Here is a 26865-nt window from a genome sequence, read left to right on the forward strand (position 1 = left end):
CTCCTTCAAGATCTAAGATGGTTTCTCCTCTCAGAGTGGCCGTCCTCTGAACTACAGCAGGCATCGCTCACTGGGAGGAAGGCAACAGCACAGGCACGAGCAGCATGCCAGGCCAAGCCCTTTGTATATACTTGAACTCATCTGCTCTTAACCTCACCAGGCATGCGTCATCACTGTCCCTACTTTAGAGGAGAAAATGTGGCTCAGGCAGGTCCATAACTTGTCTAGGTCACAGATTTGCCAAGTGCTGGATCCAAACCTTGGTGCTCTGGCCATGGAGTTTGTGTTTCTAACCTTTACACCATACGATCTATCGAAGCTTCTGTTGCTCTATAAATCCTTTTGTGCCACTTGTCTCTAGCACATGCAAGCTCCTTAAGGGAAGGCTCTTTGTCTCTGTGCGCTGTAGCCTGTGACTAGCACACAGAAACACCCTGCATGTGCAGCCTTAGAGGTCCAGGGATGGAGTTTAGCACTAGAAACAGTAGCAAACCCCTGACAGTGTCTCTGGGCTCAAAACACACAGACATACACCTTCCTTCTTGATCTTTCCTCTACTCTGACGCAAGTGCTGACTGCATATTTCATAGATCAGAAAAAGGGTAATACTACTAATAAAAATACCCGATGCATTTCCACATTTCAGAATGTGGGCCAGATAATGAAGAAAGATCTTTGAACAGTACAGCCTCCCTCCTTCCCTTTCTTCCTTCTTTTCTTCCTTCTTTTGTCACTTGCTCAATAAATATTTGTTTTATGCACACTCTGTGCCAGAACAACACACCTGGGGGTTTGTTATTGATATTTTCAGCTGAGCTGCTAAAAGACACAGCCAAGTGATATTAAGTAATTACCAAAAGCAACAAAAAATTGCTAAAATGCATTGAGAGCATACCACCAGGTAGACAGTAGGCAAGGGCTTGGCAGATACTATCTCATTTAATCCTTATTAAAACTCTACGAGATAAAAAGATTATTATCTCCATTTTACATATAAGATGAGAAAGGTGAAGGTCATAGGACTCATAAGGGACCAAGCAGGGATTCTAGTTTGGGTAGTTGGAAACGAGAGCCTGTACCCTTTACACCTGACTTCCGCCAGGAGTAGCTACAGCTTTGCAACATACCAAAGGCATATTTAAAATTGGTTTCATATCCTTTGAAAATAGCTCCATAAACAGTATCAGAGTACCACAGGAATGCCTCCATTATCATTGCACACGTTACCTGAAAGCAGGTGTCTGACTTTTAACAAATTAATGTCCCAGGGCTTTATTCAATTCATTTGTGAAATTAAAAATTAGCAGCATGTAATCTCCAGAATTCCTCCCAGACACAGACCTTCTATTATTCCACAAAGGCAGCTGTTGGGCAGTGGGTATTCACTAATCTTGGAGTCAGAACGAGGTTTCTTTGAATAGCCCAGCACACTTGCTATCAGTCCCTGTCACCGTGGTTTGTACCTATTACTTCCAGTTTATCATCTGCTGTCCTCAACTGTCTGGAAGACAGTCACCCAACCCAAATAATCATCTGGATATACAGTGATCCGTCCTTTACCCCACCCTTTTCACACACACAGTTCGAGATCAAAGTCTCCATGTCTGAGTTCTTTATCATCCTGCTCTGTGGTTACAGGTTTTGCTCTTTGGATGTGAGACTTGCACTTATGTCCAATATTTCCTTGTTGCAGGTCCTGGCTGAAGAGGAGCTACTTCTGATAAAATAATGCCTCTGATTTGGAAGGATGTTTGCGCCATTGCCTCCCTTCTCTTTCTCTCATTTTCAAGATTACTTTGCTCACCAGCAAGACACACATCAAGCTTTTTCTTTTGATCTGAAATAAAGTCTCTTTTTGTTTTTTTGTGCTATGGGCCTTTTCTGGGTAATCGCATTCATTTTGTTGGCTCTAATGACAACTATGTTAACACTGGTGACTCCTAAATTTCTGAACTGTATTTCTTACCTGAGCTCAAATAAGAATGTGCCCAGAGCACATGGCCTCCGGTTTTCCATGAGCACCAAAACAGAGCCTATCTAAATATGAAGTCCTCCTCTTCCCTTCCAAACATGCTCCGGTTCCTGTGCCACCTCTCAGTCACTCAAATCAGGGGCCTTGGAATTCCTCTTGCAGTCCTCCATTGCTTACATGTCATCGATAACTAGGTCCTGTTCATTCCTTCTTCAAACATTTCTCAAATCCACCCACTTCCCCATCCCCACTGCTGCTTCCCTGTTTCTAACCTAGATAATTACTGTAGATATCCAAGAAACATCATTGCTTTGGTAGGTAACAGTCATTTCAAATTTAAGATAAATAAAATAGAAATCTCCTTTTATCCTCAGCCCCCCAAATGGATCCTCTCGTGTCTGCCATATCTCAGCTAATAGTATTATTCACCAGCTTGTTCTCACCTTAAATCTGGAGTCCTCCTTTATCTCTGTTTTCGCATCCTTCCACATCCACTCTATCAGCATGTGCTGTCAGTTTTACTTCTAAAATCCTTCCTAAATCTGACAGCATCTCATTATTTCTACTGAAACCACCTTGGTCTCGGCCACTTCATTTTTCTCCTGGTTTACTTTAACAGCTTTCTTAAATGGGCTCCCTAGCTCTACTTTTTTTCTAAAATCCCACCTGTATCAGAGAGCTTAAAAAAACCTCATTACCTGGCTTAAAATTCTCCAGTGTTTATTTTTTTCTCAATGCAATTATCATAAAACCCAAACCCTTTCCCACAGTCTATAAGGCCCCATGTAAGCTGCATGCTGCCACACGTTCACCCTTGCTCACCATGCTCCAGCCACACCAACTTTCTTCTTCCTCAACCCACCAAGCTTGCCCTGCCTCAGGGCCTTTGCACTCTTCTCTCAGATCTGCTCAAGGCTGGTTCCTTCATATCACTCAGGATTTAGCTCAAATGCCTCCTCCTCAGAGAAGTCTTCCTTTCCCATTCTGGCTAATGTGATACCCATGTACAACTCCCCAGAATTTAATTTTATCTCTTCTGATGGGATAATTACCATAGACTGATGAATGTGTGTGTTCTTTCTTAATTAAAAAAGTTGAAAGTTGAAAAAGTTGAAAGCTTTGCTTCTTAAAATAGAAAAATATAGGCCTACTGAAGCAGGTTATTTAAAGTTAGAGAAAACAGTTTAATATATCTCTTTGAGATGCTGAATTCAAGTCTTTTGGCTATATATACCCAGAAATGGGATTGCTGGATGATAAAGTAGCTCATTTTTAATTTTTTAAGGAATTTCCATATGGTTTTCTACAATGGATGTACTAATTTACATGATCACCAACAGTGTATTAGGATTCCCTTTTCTCCCCATCCTTGCCAACACTTGTGATCTTTTCTCTTTTTGATGATAGCTATTCTGATAAGTGTGAGCTAATATGCCATTGTGGTTTTGATTTGCATTTCCCTGATGATTAGTGATGTTGAATACGTTTTCATATACCTATTGGCCATTTGTATGCATTCTTTTGAGCAATGCCTCTTCAGGGTCTTTGTCCATTTTTAAATCATGGTTTTTGCTTGGTTTTTTTGCTATTAGGTTGTATGCGTTTCTTATATAATTGCAGCATTATTCAAAATAGCCAGGATATGGAAACAACCTAAATGTCTACCAACAGATAAATGGATAAAGAAGATGTGAGGGGGGTGTGTGTGTATTCCAGTGTTTACGTGTGCACATATATACATTTTATATATGTATATGTATTATATATGTGCACATATAATATATAATGCATTACATATAATGCACACATAATAGAATATTATATAGCCTCAAAAAAAGAAGAAAATCCTGCCATTTGTGATGACGTGGATGGACTTGGAGGACATTATGCTCAGCAAAATAAGCCAGAGGCAGAAAGACAAATTCTATATAATCTCAATTATATATAGAATCTAAAATTGTTGAACTCATAATTATGAGTTCATAATTATATTTATTTATTTATTTTTGTATTATTATCATACTTTAAGTTCTAGGGTGCATGTGCACAACGTGCAGGTTTGTCACATATGCATACATGTGCCATGTTGGTGTGCTGCACCCATTAACTCGTTATTTACATTGAGTATATCTCCCAATGCTATTCCTCCCTCCTCCCCCCTCCCCACAATAGGCCCCAGTGTGTGATGTTCCCCTTCCTGTGTTCTAGAGGTACAATGTAGAGCATGGTGACTGTAGTTGACAATACTGTGTTGTAAAATTTAAAATTTCCTGAGGGTAGATCATAAGTGTTCACAACACACACACATATGGGAAAAGTAATTATGTGAGGTGACAGATGTTAATTAGTGTGATAATGGTGATTATTTAACAATGTATGCATATATCAAAACATCAAATTCTACACCTTAACTGTATATAATTTTGTCAATTATACCTCAATAAATTTGGAAATAAAAATATTTAAAACGCTATATATATCTATATCTATATTCATGTGCCAAATTCAAAAGTACACATCCATTTTCCGAGTGTAATGGTACATATGATATTTTGAATGCAGAACAAATACAGACACTGGATGACTCAGGTTGGTGAAAAGAGAGCAAGGTCATATATACCACGGAATACTATGCAGCCATAGAAAAGGATGAGTTCGTGTCCTTTGTAGGGACATGGATGCAGCTGGAAAGCATCATTCTCAGCAAACTATTGGAAGAACAGAAAACCAAATACTGCATGTTCTCACTCATAGGTGGGAATTGAACAATGAGAACACTTGGACACAGGAAGGGGAACATCACACACCGAGGCCTATTGTGAGGAGGGGGGAGGGGGGAGGGATAGCATTAGGAGATATACCTAATGTAAATAATGAGTTAATGGGTGCAGCACACCAACATGGCACATGTATACATATGTAACAAACCTGCACATTGTGCACATGTACCCTTGAACTTAAAGTATAATAATAATACAATAAATAAATAAATAAATAAAAATTTTAAAAAAGAGAGCAAAGTGCATCAGCTCTTCCCATGGGACATGGAAGAAGCAAGAATCCTGCTTCATAGGTAAGTCTCAAGGCTGAGGATAACTGGACTTCCACCTTTCTATCTCCAGTTTCAGGAAAGAAAGGATGGACCATTTAAAAAAGAAACTAATATCTCTTGCTTGTCTAAACTGTCCAGAAGACACAAACTGATGTGGCAATCCAACTAGACCTCTAGGAATACAATGTAACCTAGAGTTAAATAATGTAACCTAGAATTACATTACAGGGTTTCTATAGAAGGAAATACAGAGGCACAGGTGCTGTGTTTTGTTTTGTTTCTGTTTTCCAACATTTTGTTAAGATAATTTTCAAACATACTGAAAAGCTGAAAAGCTTCATTCCTTAAGATCATATTTCTCCCTACTTCAGGCAAAACCAAGCAACATGAAAACTTCCTGTCTGCCTAAGACCCGTATATTCTAAATCTCTAAGTGCCTGGGACCAAGAACTGGGCCACAACATGATTTTTGACATTTTGGTTACCTTTTTGGTGTGCTTATACCTGCAATGAGCCAATCGCTCCTGCTAGATAGAAAGAGACTATTATTTTTTTAAATTTTATTTTATGGTAAGAACACAACATGAGAACTGCCCTTTAAACAGACTTTACATGTATGATACAGTATCGTGAACTGTAGGTACGATGCTGTCCAGTGGATCCCTAGAACTTATCAGGGGCTGCAGGAAGGGGGAAGTGGGGAGTTGCTAAACAGCGGCTATATTTTTGTTGGTTGAAAACGCTCTGAACTAAATTTTGTCTTCAAGTCTTCTTACGCCACTGCTGTGAAAAACATCTATATGCTTATTGGGCACATTTGTTTTCTGTCGTTTAGAGAGATCCTTCATCAATGAGTATTTATTGATTATTGTGTCACGTAGTATATTGCTTATACAAATTCTGAAGTCAAATGGTTTTTAAAAATCTCAATTGCTCACATCTTAGCCTTGGCGTTTACATTTTTTTCAGCAATATGAACTGAGTGGTCCCTCATATCTGCCATCTTCATATCCAAACCTGTTACTGTTCACCCAGAAAAGAGATCTTCCTTTGACATTTTCTCATGAGTAATAATAATGAATTTGATAATTTACTAGTGGAAAAGGTATGATGCCCAGCTTACACTGAACTAGATCCTATTGTGTTCATACTGGATACAACTCAGTGGTCTCTGAAAAGACAAACAAATGCCTGGGCATGGTGGCTCACGCCTGTAATCTCAGCACTTTGGGAGGCTGAGGCAGGAGGATTGCTGGAACCCAGGAGTTCAAGACCATCCTGGGCAACATAGTGAGACCTCGTCTCTACTAAAAAAATAATAATAAAAAAAAAATAGCTGGGTGTGGTGATGCACGCCTGTGTATCCTTGCTACTCAGGAGGCTGAGGCAAGAGGATTACTTGAGCCCAAGACATCTAAGCTGCAGTGAGCTGTGATTGTGCCACTGGAGTCCAGCCTGAGCAACTGAGTGCAGCGTGAGACCCTGTCTCAAAAACAAAACAAAAAAGACAAACAATGCAAGCTGATCGGAGGCACCTGTTGGCTTATTTTTGCCACTAATAATAATAATAATGATATGTTATTTAAAAACAAGAGATGATTAAATCCATCTTTCAGGTCATTTAATTACTTTTTTTTTTTTTTTTAAATTTTTACAAGCTCTCAAGGTCTTTGACTCCTGCCAATTCTCAAGCCATTCAGATAAGAAAGCATTGCTGCCAAGTATATATACTAAATGCTTCTTGAGAAGTTCACTGAAATTCAAACAGTACAACTATAATTAAGACGCCAAGAATAGGGCATTACTGGCACTTTAATGTGAAACCAGGACCTAACACACATATGTTGGGAAGCTGTTAAAGACTTCTGCTATGGGGTTATATTTAAAAAATTGATTATCTCTCTTTTTATTCTTTCTTATTAAATGACAAAAATTATTTATTCTTGTGTTTTAGATAAGCACTAGAAAAATTAAATTTTAAAAATGAATTCATATCTTACTTTAAAAAATATTTTGTACATTTGCACTGGGTTAAAGAAAGAAGATAACTTTCTGTCCAGGCGTGGTGGCTCACGCCTGTAATCCCAGCACTTTGGGAGGCTGAGGTGGGCGGATGACTTGAAGTCAGGAGTTTGAGACCAGCCTGGCCAACATGGTGAAACTCTGTCTCTACTAAAAATACAAAAATTAGCTGGGTGTGGTGGCATGCACCTGTAATCCCAGCTGCTTGGGAGGCTGAAGCAGGAGAATCGCTTGAACCCAGGAGTCGGAGGTTGCAGTGAGCCAAGATCGCGCTCCATTCTGGGCAATAAAGCTAGACTCAGTCTCAAAAAACAAAAAGAACTTCCAGTGAGGGGTTCAGCTCTGCAGTGTCCACTATGGTAGCTGCTGGCCACACACGGCTGTTGAGAACTTGCTATGTGACTAGAACAGTTCAGAAATTGAAATTTTATTTTAATTAATTAAAATGTTACTTTAAAATCTGAAGTAAAGTGTTTTTTTTATTAACCGCAACTTTATTGTTTTCATAGACTACCTTTCTCTTCAATGATTGCATCATGTAATCTACTATTTTCTATTATAATACACGTGTTCAGCATATCTATCATTTCTAGCATCTAATGAATAATTTCTTCTATTGATAGCATGCTGCAATAATACTTTCAATATCCTGGCTTAAATAATGTATCATTAAATTAATTTCTCCTATTACATTTTACTTTTTGAAATGCAGCTACTCAAAATGTAATTTATATATATGGCTTACATTGCATTTTTATTGGATACTACTGATCTAGAAGAAAGCAAGAGAGTAAAAAACAACAGCAACAACAAAAAACACACCAACAAGTAAATAATTATGAAATCTGGAGAGTCTTACAAATTTACCTGTTCTTTCTGCCTAAGTTAAAACCTTGTAAGGTACCACATGACTCAGCAATTCTATTTCTGGGGTATATACCAAAAAAATGGAAAGCAGGGTCTGAAGAGATATATTTGTACACCCATGTTCACAGCAGTATAATTCAAAATAGCCAAGAGGTGGGAGCAACCCAAGGGCCCATTGTTGGATGAATGGATAAATAAAATGCAATATATACAGACAATTGAATCAGCCGTAAAAAGGAGGGAAATTCTGGCACATACTACAACATGGATGAAATTTGACGTTATGAAATTAACTAGCCACAAAAACAGAAATATTATATGATTCTACCTATATAAAGTACCCGGAGTAGTCAATTTTTTTTTTTTTTTTTTTTTTTTTGAGACGGAGTCTCGCTCTGTCGCCCAGGCTGGAGTGCGGTGGCACGATCTTGGGTCACTGCAAGCTCCGCCTCCTGAGTTCACGCCATTCTCCCCTCTCAGCCTCCCGAGCAGCTGGGATTACAGGCGCCCACCACACGCCCGGTTAATTTTTTGTATTTTTAGTAGAGATGGGGTTTCACCGTGGTAGCCAGGATGGTCTCGATCTCCTGACCTCGTGATCCGCCCACCTAGGCCTCCCAAAGTGCTGGGATTACAGGCGTGAACCACCGCGCCCGGCCTCAGAGTAGTCAAATTTATGGAGACAGACAGTGAAATCGTGCTTGCAAGGGACTGAGGGATGGCAGAATGGGGAGTTACTGTTCAAAGAATACAGAGTTTCAGTTGTGCAAGCGGAAAAGATTTCTGTGAATGGGTGGTGATGACAGTTGCACAACAATGTGAATGTACTTAATGCCACTGAATGTTTTTAACACATAAACATGATTAAAATGGTAAGTCTTATGTGTATTTTATAATTAAAAAAATAAATACATAATTTTTAAAAGTCATATAACTATATTGCTCCTATTGCTGCAGAAAGATATAGTTCATTTCAAGTTACCATGAAGGTTAAGGGAAAATATTAAATTTAATGTGGTTCATATTTGCTTATCTATATGTCCTGGGATGAACATTTTGAAATGGCAAGAAAGCTAGCAGATTAGGTAAGAAAAATGGCCAGAGAAAACAAGATAAAAGTGCATTAAATAAAGTCAGGTTTTGAATGTAGTGTTTTGTTTGTCTCTGGATAACAGTGAAAGAGAGAACTATTCGTTTTGAGAGAAGGCTTGGTAAAATTGCATTTCAGGGACTTTTTGGAGGAGGAAAGGACTATATCTGACTGAGAAGTACAGATTGTTTCTATGCAGTGTGAAATGTATTAGAGACTTATAGTCATACTAATAACTAGGCCATAGTAAAGATGTGTAAGGAAATGAAGGTAAGCTAGGGTAGACGGACATTTGCCAGGGACTCAAACGATGGAAAGATGTTAAAGAAAGGCATGGGGCATGGTCAGGATCATCCCACCCTTTAAATGGTCCAAATGGAAGCCAAGACACTGGATCACGTCTAAGAAAATTTAAATATGCTAGTTACACTGAATAATGTAGTACTTCATGGTCATCTATAACCCCTCAGTGTGAATTAATTAATCAGATCACTCAGCTGCTTCTGAAAGGGACTCCTGGTGTTGGTGTCCCCCACAACAGGCACCTCCCTTTGTGGGTCTCTGTTTTCCCACTAAGGGTTAGCCTTTCTTGGAATTCCTCCAACTGCCACTCAAGTCATAACCTCACTTCTAGGGTGAGTGGACTTGAGGCATTTCATGTTTCCTTAGAGTTTCATGGCTTCTCTGTTGTCCTACAAATGCTCTTATCTGGGGATTTTCAGTTAAATAATGGGACAATGTATATGATTGATTTCTGTACTGCATGACTCAAGTGACATATATTCACTTTAGAAGGTTTTAAGTTGCACAGTACACAAGTATATCATTTTCAGTTGATTAAAATGTTTGTGCTCATTTCTATTTAAAAGAACAAGTTAGACATCTGTTTCCTGGTTAGAAATAACCACCTCATTTTTTTTCCCTGTGGGAAAATCAGGTATGACTTAACACTACTTTCACAAGCCAGGCTGAGGATCTCTGATATTCTATTTCTGTGTGCATTTGTAATCCTTTGTTTACATAAATGACACTTTCAGCTAGTCAAAATATGCATTTACCTAGAATGCTCAATTACAGGTCATGTCACGTAAGAGTGTAGTTACTGTCATTATTATATTGATTGATACAGAGATCCACACACCTAGGTTGCCCTTTGATACAACTTCCATGATAAAGTAGTTGATCATTCAACACATACGTATGAGCCTAATAGCATGAGCCCAATTTTGTCGAGACCTGCTTCGTCTCATGTTGCCTTGATGAGATTTATCACCTAGCTCTTGAGTGTTCATTTTTATTTGAGTTACTTTCTATTGCAATTGGGAATTCTTTGTGACTTGTTTTTGTAATACTATATTTAATTGAAGATGAAAGCCTAAAGTAATCTTTGGCTAACACAAATTATGAAATTATTCTCCATTTCCTCTTCTGGGTGAAAGAAAAACACACATGTTGTTTGTGAAAGAATCAACACAGATAAAATTTCTCTTTTTCAGTTACACAAGGAGGTACCCTGTGAAATGTATTGTGATGCAGCTGAAGATAATATTTCTCCCCTGCCACCTAAAGAAAGCATACTTCAAGTCTCAACTGTGTGAAAATAAATCCTGTTCAGTGTAGTAGAAGACCAATCCAAATTAAACATCAAATATGTGGAGAGAATTTCAGGTAGATGTGTTCGTTTCTGTACTTTGACTATGTGGTGTGACATGGCAATTTCTCCTTCATTAGCTACTTATCATTTCAGATTTGTCTAGTTTGCATACACACACTCCTTTAAATGCAGTGTTATACAGTAAAATTTAAGGTATTTTAAAAATAATGTGGCACAGCTGTGTTGTTATTTAATCTCTATCATAAATTCGACTGGCTGGAAAATGAAATTTGTTTAAAGATAAAGTCTGTAGGACTTCTTTTAATGAACAGCCCAAGTGTAAGTCTTCCATTTTGTGGATGGGAAAATGCATCTAAGAGACTTTATTTCATTTAACAATGAATATTGTTCTGAAACCATAAACCCAGAGAAAAATGGTTGCTTTTAAAAGTAGAATTCATTAACATAGTTCAGAGAGCCAGGTCTTCAGGAAAGCTGCTTAAAAAAGCAAACATGCTGGAGATGGATTGCCTGGGAGGCTGAGGCAGAAAAGCCGTAGTTCTGAACTACAGGATGGAAAAATATGAGACTTTGTTTATACCAACCTGGGCCACTGGGCATAAGATCTTAGGAAAAAATATTTTGCTTCTTTTTTCAGCAGTCCCTTGGGGTCTCTGTTAGGCCAGATGTGGATCACAGGTCTGGGTTCAAGTCTCAACTCTGCCATCTTCTAGCTAACCCAAGTGAACTTGACCAAGTCACATAGGAGGGCAGTGGGAAATGGGCAAGCTTTGCTATCACACAGACCTAGATCCAGGGGCACACTGGTCAATGTTTAAAACTGAATGAAACCTGGTTTGTAGTGTTTGCCAATTTCCATGGTGTAAATACTCCCACCATGGCCAATTTTAAGCCACCTGCATGACCTCACTGAATGCAGGGCCGGGAAGAGAGGAGCACAATCAGTTCTCTCCAGACAGCTTTCCAGATATTATAAGCTGGCTCTAGCAAGCCATGGCCTAGGTTTTATTTCTGGTTCCACCAGTTAATAAATGGGGCCTAAAGCAAGTAATTTAACTCTTCCCAATCTCAGCTTTCCAATTTTTAAAATGTTGACCATAAACAAACTTTACATGTTCATTTAAAGGCTCAAGTAGAAGATACCGGGCACAGAGCCTGAAAATAGCAGGTTCAATAAACATCAATTTTCCCCAACTTAAAGGCTTAAGGATTAAGCTCTTCTCTTCTCTCTCTCTCTCTCTCTCCTGCCCTCCCTCTCTCCCTGTCTCTCCCTTTTATATCTTCTTCCTTCTCACTCTCCTTCCCTTCACATATTCTTTGAAAGAACAAGTCTGCGTTTGTCTTATACTCGCTCCTCAATCCCTTATCACTTGGTTTTCACTTACAGAATTCCTCCAGAATAATTTCTCTGTGGTGATGAGTAGATATCTCCCCGTAACTCCAATAGATGTTTTCAGTGCTTATTTTACTTGCTCACTCTGTGGCACTGGACAGGTTTGACCAGTCCCTCCTTTCAACGTTCTCTCTTTCTTGGATTCAGAGACAGAGAATGCTGTTGATTCTCACAGGACAGCTTTGATTTCTCTTTCCTACGCTCTTGGTCTCTGATTTATCTTACTGTGTTCTTTATTAATGTTGGGGATGTTCTAACGATTCAGCCTTGCCTTGTCTCTTTGCTCACTCCTGACTCCCTTTGGAGCTCATTCATAGCAAGGGCTTCAGCTCTTATCCAGGAACCAACCACTTAAAAGGCAAATCTGCATCTCTCTGAAGTTCTAGGCTCTATTGTCCATAACCTATTGCTTATTTGATATTCTTGACACAATTCTGCCCCCATATCACACATGCTACATTATAATCAACATAGATATGACTGAATTTATTATTTTCTCTACCAAACTTCTCTCTCTCCCTGTATTCCCTACACAGGTTGCAGTATACATCTCTTCTCTAAGGCGGGAAACCTAGAGGTTGTCCTCCCATACTTTCCATATCCAACCAGGTCAATTTGATCTTGTAAATGTATCTGGATTCCATTTCCTCGGCTTCCTCTCTAATGTCACTGTCTTAGTAAAGACACCTCAGACCTTCATCCTGTTATTCTTGGGTAATTAAAATGATATCCTCCCTGATTTCCTTGCCTCCCGCCAATTTCTCTTCCAATCCATACTTCCACTGAGATTTTTAGAAATCTCTTTTCTGGAGATATTTTTAGAAAAGGCAAATGGATTCTGTAATTCCTTGTACTTCATTAGCTTACAGCACTTACTGCATAAAGCCCAAACTCCATGGAATGGCATAGATGGTCCTTGTTGATTCTGGCATGTGCCTACATTTTGGCCACATCTCCCACTTCTTGTTTATGACTCTGCTCCAGTCTTATTAAATCACTAAGCTTTCCCTCAGTAGGCCATGCCTTTTCCAGCTACCTTCATCTCTCTGGCAATGTCTCTTTCATTAACTACTTGGTGTTTCAGATTTGTTTAGTTTGCATGAACACACTCCTTTGGACAGCAAGCTCTTTTCCCTTTTTTTAACCTGGTAAACTACTCTAATTCTTTCTTCAAGGATTGACTCAAGTCTCACCTCTTCCAGGAAGCCCTCCCTGAATTCCTCATGATACCTTGTACATCATTCTTTAAAAGGCACCGTGTTGTAATCATGTGTACTTGCTTTTCTCCCTGAACTGAAAGTGAGTGAATGAAGGATATTTATCCCACATCTTATTCACTTTGCATCTCTGATGTGAAGCACAAGTCCTGGACCATTAAAATATTTATCAAATTGAAAGTATCAACTTATAAATACCTCAGATTCCTTCTCTGCCCCTTTTGTGGTGCCTGAGGTGCTGTCAAGAAAATAGCTTTTATAAGCTATGAACAAGTTAGAATGGTAAGCATTTTAAGCTTGATTCTAACTGGAATAATGATTCTCAAAGTGAGAATGAAATGTGCAGATATTGCAAAATACCGATGTCCAAAATGATGGGCTTTTCAAGGATAATAGTTTGCTTAAATGTATTTGTCACAATGTCTTCTACCTGCTAACTTCGTATGTTTAATGTTGGTCACCAATAATTGAAACTATCACAAAATAGGTCATTTTCACTCTTGATTTTTAAGTTTTTTTTTTTGGATAGTGTATAGGAACTATGGCAAAAACACTATAAAAATAGAAATAGCCTAGAGAAAAATCATGCTAAATGTGCTAAATATTATTTGTATTCAATAAATGTGACATATAATAAAGTGAACATGTTATTCACGCACAGATGGAAGATTTTATTCAGTATCTACTTATTTTTTTTCCTGAATGACTGCAAGTTAAATGTGTGTTAAAAAGTTTTAAAATGGAGTTGCCATTGTTGTTGTAGAACATTTCCAAGAAGGAACACACTCAAAAAGTAAGCAGCAAGGGACTGAGCTTGCAAAGCAGATGTTCTACATTAGCTAAATTTCCAATAATGAATTTCGCCTTTTGAGTTGACAAAAAAAAAAAAAAAAACACATTGTTCTTCTCTATGGGTAGCTTTTTGCAAATTATGCAAATGAACAAACCATTTCTAACTTTAGGGATTGCTCTAATGTCATAAGCGAAAAGTATACAATTGATTTCTCCATTCTCTGGTCCACTAGGGCTATTCTTTCCATTATACTTAACTGAATTTGAAAGGGTTCTTCTTCTTGGAAATGTTGGAATATAGATTTAACAGATGGTATTCCCATAGTTTATGTTAGTAAGCATCCTAACAATAATTGATAATCCACTTTTCTTCACAAGAATTCCTCTTTGAATTTTATGCTGTGTTGCTTTCTAATATTGAGAATTCCATGGCCCACAAAGAAGTCTTTCTTCTGATGAGACAAAGGTACTTCAAACAATGAAGTTTTTATGTAAAATCTATGAAATAGCTGATCTTTTAAAAAATTTTCCTGGTAAAGAGAATCAAAGGAAAATAGAACATTGATGACATCAGGTATTTGCCTCCTCATATTTGTCCATTTATCATTATACCACCATATATTTTATAATATTCTTTACCAAGCCAAATCGCCAAATTTAGTTTTGATGTTTCTAACCATATTGTATGAATATGACATAGACTTCCAAGTTTAGTGTCAAGGGGCATATAATTTGAATGGGTTTTCAAAAATGACAATGAATGATACCAAGTTATACATATTCTCTTGTGAGTTATTTCTGGCATATGAAAAGTAGCATTACACATGAATCAATAGCCAGGATTGCAATCACTGTAGACGGACTCTAAATAGAAGTCACTAAATAGACTACAGGACAGTTTAATTCCACAGTCTTAACACCATCAGCTAGATGCTTTACTGAGAAACTCAGTCCAAACTAAATTAGTGTAATCTTTGGAACATGATTCACTCAGTTATGTAATGAAATGAAAGCTACTTAAGTTTTGTTGACGACCATTATATATAGTAGAGCCATTTCAATTAAGTGAAAATGGCAATAGAATCATAGACACATTAGAAAAAACTTTAGCAATGATTTAACCAAAATCTTTATGAATCTCTTGTCATCATTCTTTTAGGAGGTGCCCAACCCCTGCACATGTTTACAAACATAATCTCATTCTTTCCAGTGCCAGAGACGTTTCCTTGTTGTGAAGTTATTTCTTCCCCTGAACAAAAAGTTGCTTCTGTGTAACTTTCATCTTAGTGCAAGAGTCTTTAAACAAAGAATTAACCTTAACCAACCAAAAAATGAGGGTCTTGGTAGGTCCCGGTTTTAATAGGAATATTCTAAAATATTTTCTAATTTTTTTGTCTCAATTATTATACATTTAGTGCAATAGGATAGGGTAGATTGAAAGGGTCCAGAACCTAATATTCGTCTTTCTTAGCTGGGAGATAAACTCAGCTGTAAACAAGAGGGTGCAGGGTATATAGTAACTGAGGAGGCAGGATATAGAATCTGAGGAAAATGAACAAAGATGTGAAAAAATCCAAGCAGGAAGTCAGAAATAGGAGAGTCCATGATGTTTTCGGTATCTTAGCCACATACTTTATCTAAAGAAGTCTACATTCAGGCCAGCACCACAGACTGATTGTAGTATTTATGACTATAGGGGCAAACAGTATGTTCCAATCTTAAAAACTCAGACTATTGTTACAAATTTAGATTTCCTGAGGGCATGATTTGTTGTCCTTTGAAATGATTAGGAGTCCCCTAACATTCCCCTAGAATATGGGCCTCTATCTATTAGTTCTCCTTAACCTCACCCTCTCAGGCAATTGACAAGCTATAAATCAGATAGGGCAAATTTGTAAAAATCCCACTAGTAAAGGGGGTTTTCTCATAACTCTAGTGACCTGTGTTCCCTATCAAAGATGCTGCTGCCTTAAAGATTTTCCATTTGTTGAAAAGTGTTTTATTAAGCAAGTCACTGAACAAAGCATTAAAATGACTAGCACTTTGTTTTGAAAAGAAAGGTTAGCATGGTGGGGGTGCAGGAAAGGACAGGGAGTGAAGATGCCTGAGTCCTCGTCCTGCCTCTGTCTCTAACCTTGGCGTCACCTTGATCACACAGAATTTTAGAAGCCATGACTATGGAGGGAACCTAATGAGGCATCAGACTTAACACTTTGGCCAACTTAGCTTTCTTCCTAACTGTGCATTTTCTTTAACTAAGAAGGTAGGACTTACAACATTATGGAAATAGAATTTTAGAAGCTATACAAATAATTTCTCCCCTAAGGAGCAATAATGAAGGTAATCATACCTGTGAGGGAATCAGAAACTTTCTTGCCTTCATAATTATGTGTGTGTGTGTATGTGTGTGTCTGTGTGTATGTGTGTGTGTGTTCATGATCAGGCCTTAAAAGATTCCTAGAGAATGCAAACAATAATATTTAACAGGAAATTCATGCAGGTAGTAAGTTGCCCACTTATCTGAAATGAACGCTAAGGTTAGAAAGGAGAAAAGAGACAGGAGCTTATGCTCTTTATACACTTTTAGATTAAGATGGATCTTTGTCTCCTATTGACTACACTGACTTTTTGGAAACGCACACAATGTCTTATTAAACACACACAATATCTTATTACCAGACAAGAAATGAAGCTAAAAGAAGCTAGCGGATGGGAGTGATTGGTAGCGCTCACTTATCACAGGAGTAATGGTTGGTGGAAACTTGGGAAGGATGGCGGGCATAGGTACACATGCCAAATTAGCATTCTCTATGGTTGTTGGCAATTTCTGGGCACTGTGAGCTGCAACACTCCTATGCAAAGATTGACTTGATAAATGAAAATCTGTCTTACCTCACAACTTTAAGCTAAAAGGCGAGTAATGGAAATATGAAAATGTAAAAACTTAAGTTTGTATTAGTTAGCAAATATTGACCCCTACTATGTGCAATGGCACTCTGCCAAAGCGTGGTTCACTTCTGCATCCATATGAATTTAGAAGTGAAGGCTTTCTTGAAATTCCTCTAAAACATAAAGATGCTTCTCAGTTAATATTGTCCTGAAAAACATCCACTACATAAACGGTTTTAGGAAATAAAATGGAGATTCACAGTCACTTGGGAAACTAAACTAGTTGTCAACTGTCAACTATCACATCACAACATCTGTATTTTAATACTGTTGGTTGCAAGACTTACCTTTAAATAGATAATCATGAAAAAATTAAACGACATTACATCTCATTTTCTTTTGAATGTAATGATTGAATGAAAAGGGCATAACTGATGTGAAAGTGAAAAAGCTAAATGTGTGAATTTATTTTAATTAAATTAATATCGACCAGTTCAAAAACCATAAATGATGAATTTTAGTGTTAATTTTTGAATAATAAATTAAAAACATTTTAAAGGTGGAAATAAAATCAGGAAATAAAGCTGGAGCCCATTAGAAAAAATCTCACCTGAAGTTACTTTTTGTTCTCTTCTCTTCTCCACTCTCCCTGAAATGAGAAGTGGCAGATAAGTTACAGCATGGAATCATGAGAATATGATGAAAATAAGATGAAAGCCCAGTTTACAGCAATTTCTAAACACAACCACTACTTCAGCCATGTCCAATGTGCTCCTGGAGATGACTGGGCTCAGCTGACAGGCATGAGAACTGCTTGCAAACCAATTTATGAAAGTAAAAAATAAATAACTATGCATTAAATGTGCTATTGGATTTTTAAAATCTTGTTAGTAAGGGTCATTTACTCAACAATAAACCTACAAAGGGCAAATCCCCATAGAAAGTACTATGGGGAAAACAGCTAAATAAGACTATGCCTTCTTACAATCCACTTGAAAAAATAGAAAGGACAGACAATATAACATGAAGTGAGATGTGCCTCAAACGATGTAGAATGTTTAAAGATATGAGTTGATGAAGCAGTTATTTTAAGAAAGGAGGGGGTGCTCATGAAGTTATGGAGAAAGTGGTATTTGATTTTGACCTTGAGATACAAATGGGATTTGAGAAACTTGAAATAGAGAAATGACTGACTCTTGGCAAAGAAAACAGTATGGGCTAAATGGACAGAGTATTTGCACAAGAAGACCTTGCACACTTACAGCAGTGCATAGGAGGAAGACTATCCTAGAGGTTAGGCACAAGGTAATGAATGTGGGGACTGAGTTATGGCAGTGGCAATGGAGGGAAGGGAAGTAGTGGATGTGAGAGACAGTGGGGAGGCCAAAACAATAGGGCCCAGCGATTTATAAAATGTGAGTTGCCAGGAAGGTGGAGAAGTCAAGATGAATGGTTAGCTAGGTGACTTTGGGCACAGAGATGCAAGTTGGGGAAATGGTATTATAGAATGCGATGGGGCTGGGAATAACAAGTTCAGTGTTAGACTGACTGACTTTGAAGTACTATGGGGACAAGGAACTTGTAAGAGGTCAGAAAATTTAAATGTCCTAATATATATGCCTCTGACATTGGAGCATCCAGGCTTGTAAAACAAATACTACTAGATCTAAGAAAAGAGATACAGCCACACAGTAATGGTGGGGGGACTCCAACAGGCACTGACAGCATCAGACAAATTAAGGAGGCAGAAAACTAACAAAGCAACTGTGGACTTAAATGAACTTTTGACCAAATGGACCTAACAGACATCTACTGAATATTCCATCCAGCAACCACAGAATACACATTCTTCTCATCTGTGCACAGAACATTCTCTAAGATTGACCACATACTCAGTCACAAAGCAAGTCTCAATAAATTCAAAAAATCTGAATTGAAATTACAGATGCAAGAAGTGTTCATTGTAAGAAGATGGCTGAAGCTGAAGGAGTGAATGGGGCATAAAGGCAGACAGCACAGAGGAGTGGGCGGAGGACAATAACTAAGATGACATGACAGCTGCTTTTGTTTTGTGATATGGGCCCATGGGAAGTCGGAAGCAGCCGAGATCCAGGGAGCTCAACAAAGTGCAAGCTCCTGTACCACAAATCAAGTTTTAGAAGTATGGGGGTTTTCAATAGCATGTTGCTACTGCTTGCGGAGTTCACATGATTGTTGCTAGACTGCGAGAGTAGTTTTAGCAGAGAGTGGACAGAGAACACAAGAGAGACTGCCAGGGTCTGGGAAGTAAGTGTGTGATGAGAAAGTGGAGCTGAGGACATGGCTTCTTGTTTATCAAATTTGTCAGCCTCCAAATGAGTCGAATAAGTGAAATGGGACAATAGCTTGAACAGAAGCCAACTCAAGGTTTTTGCTGAGCTATGGAAAACGTAAGCATGCTCGTAGACTTAGGTAAGAAACTGTGCACCTGGGCGATGAACACCACGGTGGAGGTGAGGGCCGGGGTTTTGGATAAGTGAGGGCCATCCTTCCAGCTGCCACTTTTTTGTCATCTATCAACATTCTTTAGCTGGAGCTAGTTACTGAGAAGTTAGGCCACACGTTGAAGCTACATGTAAACTGTATCCAAGCTTTTCTAACAGCCCTTCAAGTCTTTTAAAATCCTAAAATATAAGGTGGAAAATGTACAATCTTTCCTCATGTCGCTGTGAAAAATGTACAATTCATTTAACTGGCACCTTGATTAATGGCACGTTATATTTATTTGGGTGACTTCCAGAGGACTTGTTTGATGCAATTTATTTCAATGATTCCAACAGATAAATAACATGAATAATCCATTTAAAGGCCTCATTCATTACCAAGTGTGACAGGGCACCTCCTCATTTAAGTTTTCCACTGGGCAAGCCACTGCTTACTGTTTGATTATTCACTTATGAATACTAGAGGCCTCAGACATTTTCATAAATTTTAAAAAAATGGTATTCAAGGCTTGAATTGTAAATTGTGTAAAGAAAAACATCTTTTTGAAGTGTCTTTAACCTATATGAGAATGAGTTACTAATTCTGAAAGTTGGAAGTGTATATATTTGAGATAAATAATATGGTGTAGTGATCAAGGTGTCCCCAATGATTCTCATCTTCTCTTTTGATATTCATGTCCCATATAATCCCACTGATTTAGACTGACTGTGTAATCAAGCATTTTGCGGGAATGACAGAGTGTGATTTTGAGGTTGATCCTTAAGAAAATTGTGGCTTCCAGTTTGGGTGTGGTGGCTCAAGCTTGTAATCTCTGTGCTTTGGGAGGCTGAGGCAGGAGGATCACTTGAGACCAGCAGTTTGAGACCAGCCAGTGCAACATAATGAGACCACCATCTCTAAAATTTTTTAAAAGATTAGCCAGGCCTGGTGGCACACATCTGTCATCTCCCTAGTTAGTTGGGAGGCTGAGGCAGGAAGATCATTTGAGCCAAGGAGTTTGAGGTTACCAGGAACTATGACTGCACCACAGCACTCTACCTGAACAACAAAGCAGGACCCCATCTCGAAAAACAAAGACAAAAATCTATGGCTTCAATCTTCTTTTCTTTTGGATCACTCCCTCTGGGGGAAGCCAGATAATATGTTGTGAGGACACTCAAGCAGCCCTATGGAGAGGTCCATGTGGCATGGAACTGAGGCCTCCTGTCAACAGCCAATGAGGAACAAAGGCCTGCCAGCAGCCCCCATCAACTTGCCAGGCATATGAGCAATCCATTTACCAGCCCTAGTCAAGCCTTCAGCTGACAGCAGCTCTGGCCAACATCTTGACTGTAATCTTGAGAAAACCAAAACCAGAACCATCCAGTTGGCTATTCCAGAGTCCCCCGCAGAAACCATGTGAGCTGATAAGTTTGTTTTTGGCTGCTAAATGCTGAGATAAGCGTTATGTATATGTTACGAAAGTCTGTCATAATTCATCATTTAGTGCCAATTGCAGGCATATCAATCAGTCTCCCTGATTTTCTCATTTGTGAAGTGGGGATCAGGGCCTGCTTCTCTGGAATGCTGTGAGGATTAAACAATTCCATATGGTAAAGCTAGCAAGACATGGACAAAATTAACATGAAATATTGGCATCTCATGTTTCAGAAGGGAGGCTGAAAGGTGCAACATTTTTTATGAATACCTCAAATTTTTTTTATAAAGACCTCAAACAATTTTCAGCCCCTATGTTATATGAAAGGGCTTTGTAAACAGTGGAGTGCTATATAAATGCTACCTATTAGTTTTATCATGAATTAGTCCTGTTACAGGAATCTACTTAGGTTTCTTAGTTGTATATATGTATGTGTGCATATATAGGTGTGCATATATATATATATACACACACACACACACGTACACACTAAACATCAAATTAGAAAAATAAAAATCACATAGTAGGACAGTATTATATTGATCAATGGACACAGAGATTGAACTGTTCAGATGGAGATGACCCTCTAGACTTCCTTCTTTAGTGTCTTTATCTCAGTCTGAATGGGTGATCTTATCTCTCATTCTCTCAATGCTCACTTTCCCCGAAAGAGACGATTGTGACACTACATCTCTAGATCCAAAATCTACTTAGGTTTTAAAGCCTCCTGGAGATCTCTACCTGTGTCCTCCACTGCACTTCAACACATGTCCTTAACTTAAATAATTATAGTCCCAATTTCTCTAATGACCAGTGATGATGAGCTTAATGTGGCACATATACATCATGGAATACTATGCAGCCATAAAAAAGAATGAGTTCATGTCCTTTGCAGGGACATGGATGAAACTAGAAACCATCATCCTCAGCAAACTAACACAGGAACAGAAAATCATACACCACATGTTCTCACTCACAAGTGGGAGCTGAACAATGAGAACACACAGACACAGGGAGGGGAACGTCACAAACTGGGCCCTGTTGGGGGTTGGGGGAAAGGGAAGGGAGAGCATTACGACAAATACCTAATGCATGCGGGGCTTAAAACCTAGATGATGGGTTGATAGGTGCGGCAAACCATCATGGCACAGGTATACCTATGTAACAAACCTGCACGTTCAGCACATGTATCCCAGAACTTAAAGTAAGAAGAAGAAGGAGGAGGAGGAGGAGGAGGAGGAGGAGGAGGAGGAAGAGGAGGGGGGGGAAGGAGGAGGAGGAGGAGGAGGAAGATGCCATTAAAACAACAATAATTATAGTCCCCTACAAAACTGCTCATCCTTGGTGTCTGCTCAAGCAACCAAACATAAAACCTAAGAACCACAGGCTTCTTTCTTTTGCCCCTTCTTGCCATCTAATCTGTCCGTCAGTCCGATACATTCCTCTCTACCAGGTCTTTGAGACATATCTTCTTGGTCACTGCCATCACCCGAGTTCATGAACTTTCTATCTGTTCCTGGGGTTATCTATTTTCTATGGGCTCCTAACTGGTTTGTTGGTTTTTTCTTTCCTTGTAATCCAATCACTCCTAAATATCAAACTCTACATTTCTTAATATAAAATTTATGACCTTGGACAATTTGGCCATAACTTTCCTTCTGCTGCCACTCCTCAAGCATCACATAGAGGAGTTACCCATTATACCAGGAATTACACCCCCACCCCAGTTCCCCATTCATGCTGTTTCTGCTTCCTAGAATGTCCTGTCACATGGCTTCTGCCTATCAAAACCCTATTTAACTTTTAGAGCTCAGCTCAGCTGCCAGTCCTCTGTGAAGTCTTTTCTTTTGGGTCAACTCCCCAAACTCTCCATGCCCTGAAGAATGAAGCACCCTTCTTCTGTGCTCCTGTAGCCTTTCATTTATGCCTTTGCCATAGAACTAATTCTTATTTTGGTTCACAATTAGTTGTGAACAATTAGTGTTTGTTTGCCTAACTGGATGGTGGCTTCCTTCAGGACAAGTAGAGAGTCCCACATTGTTCTCTCTCCTGATGTCTAGCAACGTGCCTTAAACACAAATACTCCAACCCACTCTGAAATGCTGGAGAACATGAAGTCAATTTCAGTGCTGCTAAAATGTAATGAAAGTACAACCAAGAATAGAGCTTTTAGCAGGTATGTATATTACAACTGACAACCAAGAAAACTATTATATTAGAAAAGAGGGTGATAAAATAATAGAAAGGCTTTCAGAATAATGAACACACATTCTGTCCTAGTTGTGCTTTATTTTATCACAGATTCTAGTTTTAAAACAAAACATTAAAATATGGTTTGCATCTTATTTCTGTTTAAACCTGGATGCAGCATCCACTTGTGATGAATAAAAATAGACCATAACCTCATAAAAATTGAATTTGCAAGATAAAACTTTTTTCTTATATGAGAAAATTTACTTAATTGAACACTAAAGTTCCACATCTCATGACTATTTATCTATGTAAACTGAGTCTCAATATTTTTAAAAGCTATTTTAGACTTGAGGTTGTGGATATTGTTTCATGGAGAAACATTACATATATATCAATTTACAGTACATTGCAATACTTCAGTATGGAAGTAGTCTCTTAATCACAGGGATTGTTTTTGATCTTTTAAAACCACAGGCACATAAATGGCAATTTGATGCTGTCTCACCAATAATGAAGGGGCATCTGTATTATAACTCAGTATCTCATGTCACTTCTCAGGAAAAGGAAATTATATATGTGTGTGTGTGTGTGCACGCACGTGCATGTGTGCACACGTATGTTTATACACATTTATATGTACACTATATATATGTGTGTGTGTATATATATACACACACACATATACTACATTTTCATGCTCAACTATAGTCTCCTCTGTAAAATATGTTCTGTCTTCTACTTGCTTCCATCTTTTTATAATAAAGTCTGTCGTGGTATCTTATGAAACTTGCCTCACCGCACTACCAGTTTCTCAGTAGCCAATTCTGAGTTTGCGTTCACTTTCAGGCATTTTATCTGCCCTGCTCTGAGAGGTATTATTAATCACATCCTGTTGCTAGGATACCTGAGAATGTTCATTTATGTCTGATGTTTCTTTGGCAAAATGCACTGTGAAGAAGGCATAGAATCATGACAATGAAAATTACTGTGCACATGCTACTTATTAAAAAAGGGGGGAAGAGCATAACCACCAGATAATATAATGCTAACTGCCATGAACGGCTTAATATCGTTTTTGTTTCACCTAGATTTTAATGGAAAAAAACTGGCAATATTTTTGGATAATGAGAATCTGTAGTGCTTCTATACTTCTGAGTTAACTAGAAAAAGTGGAGGGTGATAGGGTTTCGGTTCGGTTCGTTTCAGAGAGGAAGGAGCTTGAAATGCTTCAAATGCTTCCTTTACAGACAGGGTGACTAGGTTATAGTGCTAGCTGATTTGCAAGCCCAGACCTAAAACCCAGGTCACCACTATTGCCATGTTTAGCTATGTTAATGCAAAACTTTTGAGAAAAGTGGGATGTGGAATTGGATAATAATAGTAAAAAAATGCCTTTGTCAATATATTAAAATAATTTCAAAATTACTGCTGTCTTGGGTGCTAGCACACCAAAAAATCCTGCTTGTTGGTTGTCATGAGATAATATGGATACATAAAATCCACCTAAATGCAAGATTTTCTTAGTCAATCTCTTTCTATGGGAAACAGCATAATATAACAAAAGGAACATGGATTTAGAGTTCGATGGACTAACTTCTCATCCTACCGAGGGATGCCTGTGAGCTATGTATGGAATGAAGTCTAGAGTATCTTCTCATTACACGTGCTTTGTGTTCTCACCTCTTCTCTCTTTCGTGTGTGTGTGCGTGTACACGAGATTTGTTTGGAATATATAATCAGTCTCTAGTTTTTAAAAGTTGCAGGAATAGACAATACTTCGCGCTCTTCCTTTCCAACTTGGACCCGGCAGAATGGCTCCCGCAAAAAAAGGGTGGCGAGAAGAAAAAGGGCCGTTCTGCCATCAACGAGGTGGTGACCCGAGAATACACCATCAACATTCACAAGCGCACCCATGGAGTGGGCTTCAAGAAGCGTGCGCCTCGGGCGCTCAAAGAGATTCGGAAATTTGCCATGAAGGAGATGGGAACTCCAGATGTGCGCATTGATACCAGGCTCAACAAAGCTGTCTGGGCCAAAGGAATAAGGAATGTCCCATACTGAATCCGTGTGCGGCTGTCCAGAAAACGTAATGAGGATGAAGATTCACCAAATAAGCTCTATACTTTGGTTACCTATGTACCTGTTACCACTTTCAAAAATCTACAGTCAATGTGGATGAGAACTAATCACTGATCGTCAAATACATCAAATGAAGTTATAAAATTGAAAAAAAAAAAGTTGCAGGAATAAATTTTTAAAAAATATTTCTGCAGACTGCCTTTTAACTAGTCAATTATTGTTTATCAAATTACTTGTTTGAATGAAACAATTTTTTAACTTCTAATTATCTAACCACAATGTTTCAGGAGTAAGATACTTGAAAGATCTTGAAATTTTCTTTTTATCAGTTAAGTGTTTATTCAGTACTTACTATGAGTTGGGCATTCTATTGACACTTAAATATTAGTTCATTTAATTTTCCAGGTAACTCTATGAAGTAGATGAAAATGACTTTCACTTTCTGATGGTGAAGGCAGGCTCAGAATCTTTTTTTTCACATGCACAAGGTTCCAGTTAATGAATGCCAGACCTGGAATATGAATCTAGATATTTTTACCTTTTCTGTGCTTATTAGCTGTGGTGATTAAGGACAATTTTGTAGAGTGGTGAAGAACTTCGATTTGTAGCTCTGCCACTTGATCACTGTGGTACCTCATTTAATCTAAGGTGAATTGTGTTTATCTGGAAATGGGGGTAATGCAAGTACCTACTTCACAGGGTCACTGTGAAGATTAAATAAAATGATGTGTTTAATAATAATCTCTCCATGTTTTGAGTGCATAACACAACAATATTTGTAATGCTCTCACCTTGGTGTCTGGGACACAGCACACAGTGCATTGCTAGGTGCTCCTCTTTACAAATATTCTGTATCAGGTAGTCCTTAGTAGCATATAATAATTCTTTATATCCTCAGGGTCGATGACTTCTATTATGAATATTATAAAGTTGAGACTTCGGGAGGCTTTTGGTATATTTACATCACCTCCCTCTCTTCCCTTCTTTTTGTTTCCAAGGGAAAAGAGCTTCCCATTTTAGTGAATTCCCTTTCTGTCATCCTCATGTCCTAACTCTTTTCAAATACTCATTGGTTTGATGAAAACCAAATTTACATGTCAAAATTGTCCCCAGTTATGAGCTAAGATCATATGATTTTAGGATGCAGGCTTTATGGCTTGAATTCCTATTTACACTTTGGAGTGACCAGCTGCTGTGGACTGTCAATAGTCGAATGTGGTCTGAAGAGAAAGGGAGAGCTGCTCTAGCAATCAGAGACCTCTCTGCCAGAACTTGTTCTCCTCAACAATTGGTAGTAGGATCTTAAACAAGTAACTTGGCTCTTGCAAGATTCAATGGTCTATTCATTTAGACAGGTAAATGCTATCTACTAATAATTTCAAAAGAAATTATGCAAACAGGGATGTGAGAGGATTTTATGTACTATATTGTAAGAGGAGGAACAGAGAAGTTTAACTGGGCCAATTTGAAAACCAACTGGTCTGTAGAGGTACATAAAACTGTAGCTTCTGGGTGGTCAATGGTATAAAAGAATGAGGAATTTATTTTATAATTTATGGCTGGATTCATGCTGATGTTGAAACACCAGCCTCCATAGACATTGAGGATAGCTTCTGTACGGCTGTGAATCCTCTCTGCCCTCCTGCAGGTTTAGATAAACTCCACTTGCTCCTGTCTGTTTCTATTTGCTTAGTTGATATGTTGCTAGGACACTTAGGCAAAGAGAGCCATTATGAGCACAGCGAGTACTGTGAGCTCCAGACAGTGTGTACTGAGATACAAA

The 26865-nt window shown here is 38.4% G+C and overlaps 1 protein-coding gene and 1 pseudogene across 2 annotated transcripts in view; one reads left to right on the top strand and one right to left on the bottom strand.

The window, feature by feature from the left end:
• CHST9 (carbohydrate sulfotransferase 9) overlaps nt 1-26865 on the bottom strand; it is a 291848-nt gene that overhangs the window by 142840 nt on the left and 122143 nt on the right. For both annotated transcript variants that reach the window (XM_025365226.1, XM_025365225.1), the window contains exon 3: nt 17520-17558. In XM_025365226.1, the coding sequence (XP_025221011.1) occupies nt 17520-17558 (39 nt within the window). The remainder of the gene's footprint in view (nt 1-17519; nt 17559-26865) is intronic.
• Nucleotides 19345-25196, top strand: LOC112611698 (annotated as a pseudogene).

Source organism: Theropithecus gelada, chromosome 18 (assembly GCF_003255815.1).
Source record: "Theropithecus gelada isolate Dixy chromosome 18, Tgel_1.0, whole genome shotgun sequence".
NCBI classification, from domain to species: Eukaryota; Metazoa; Chordata; class Mammalia; order Primates; family Cercopithecidae; genus Theropithecus; species Theropithecus gelada.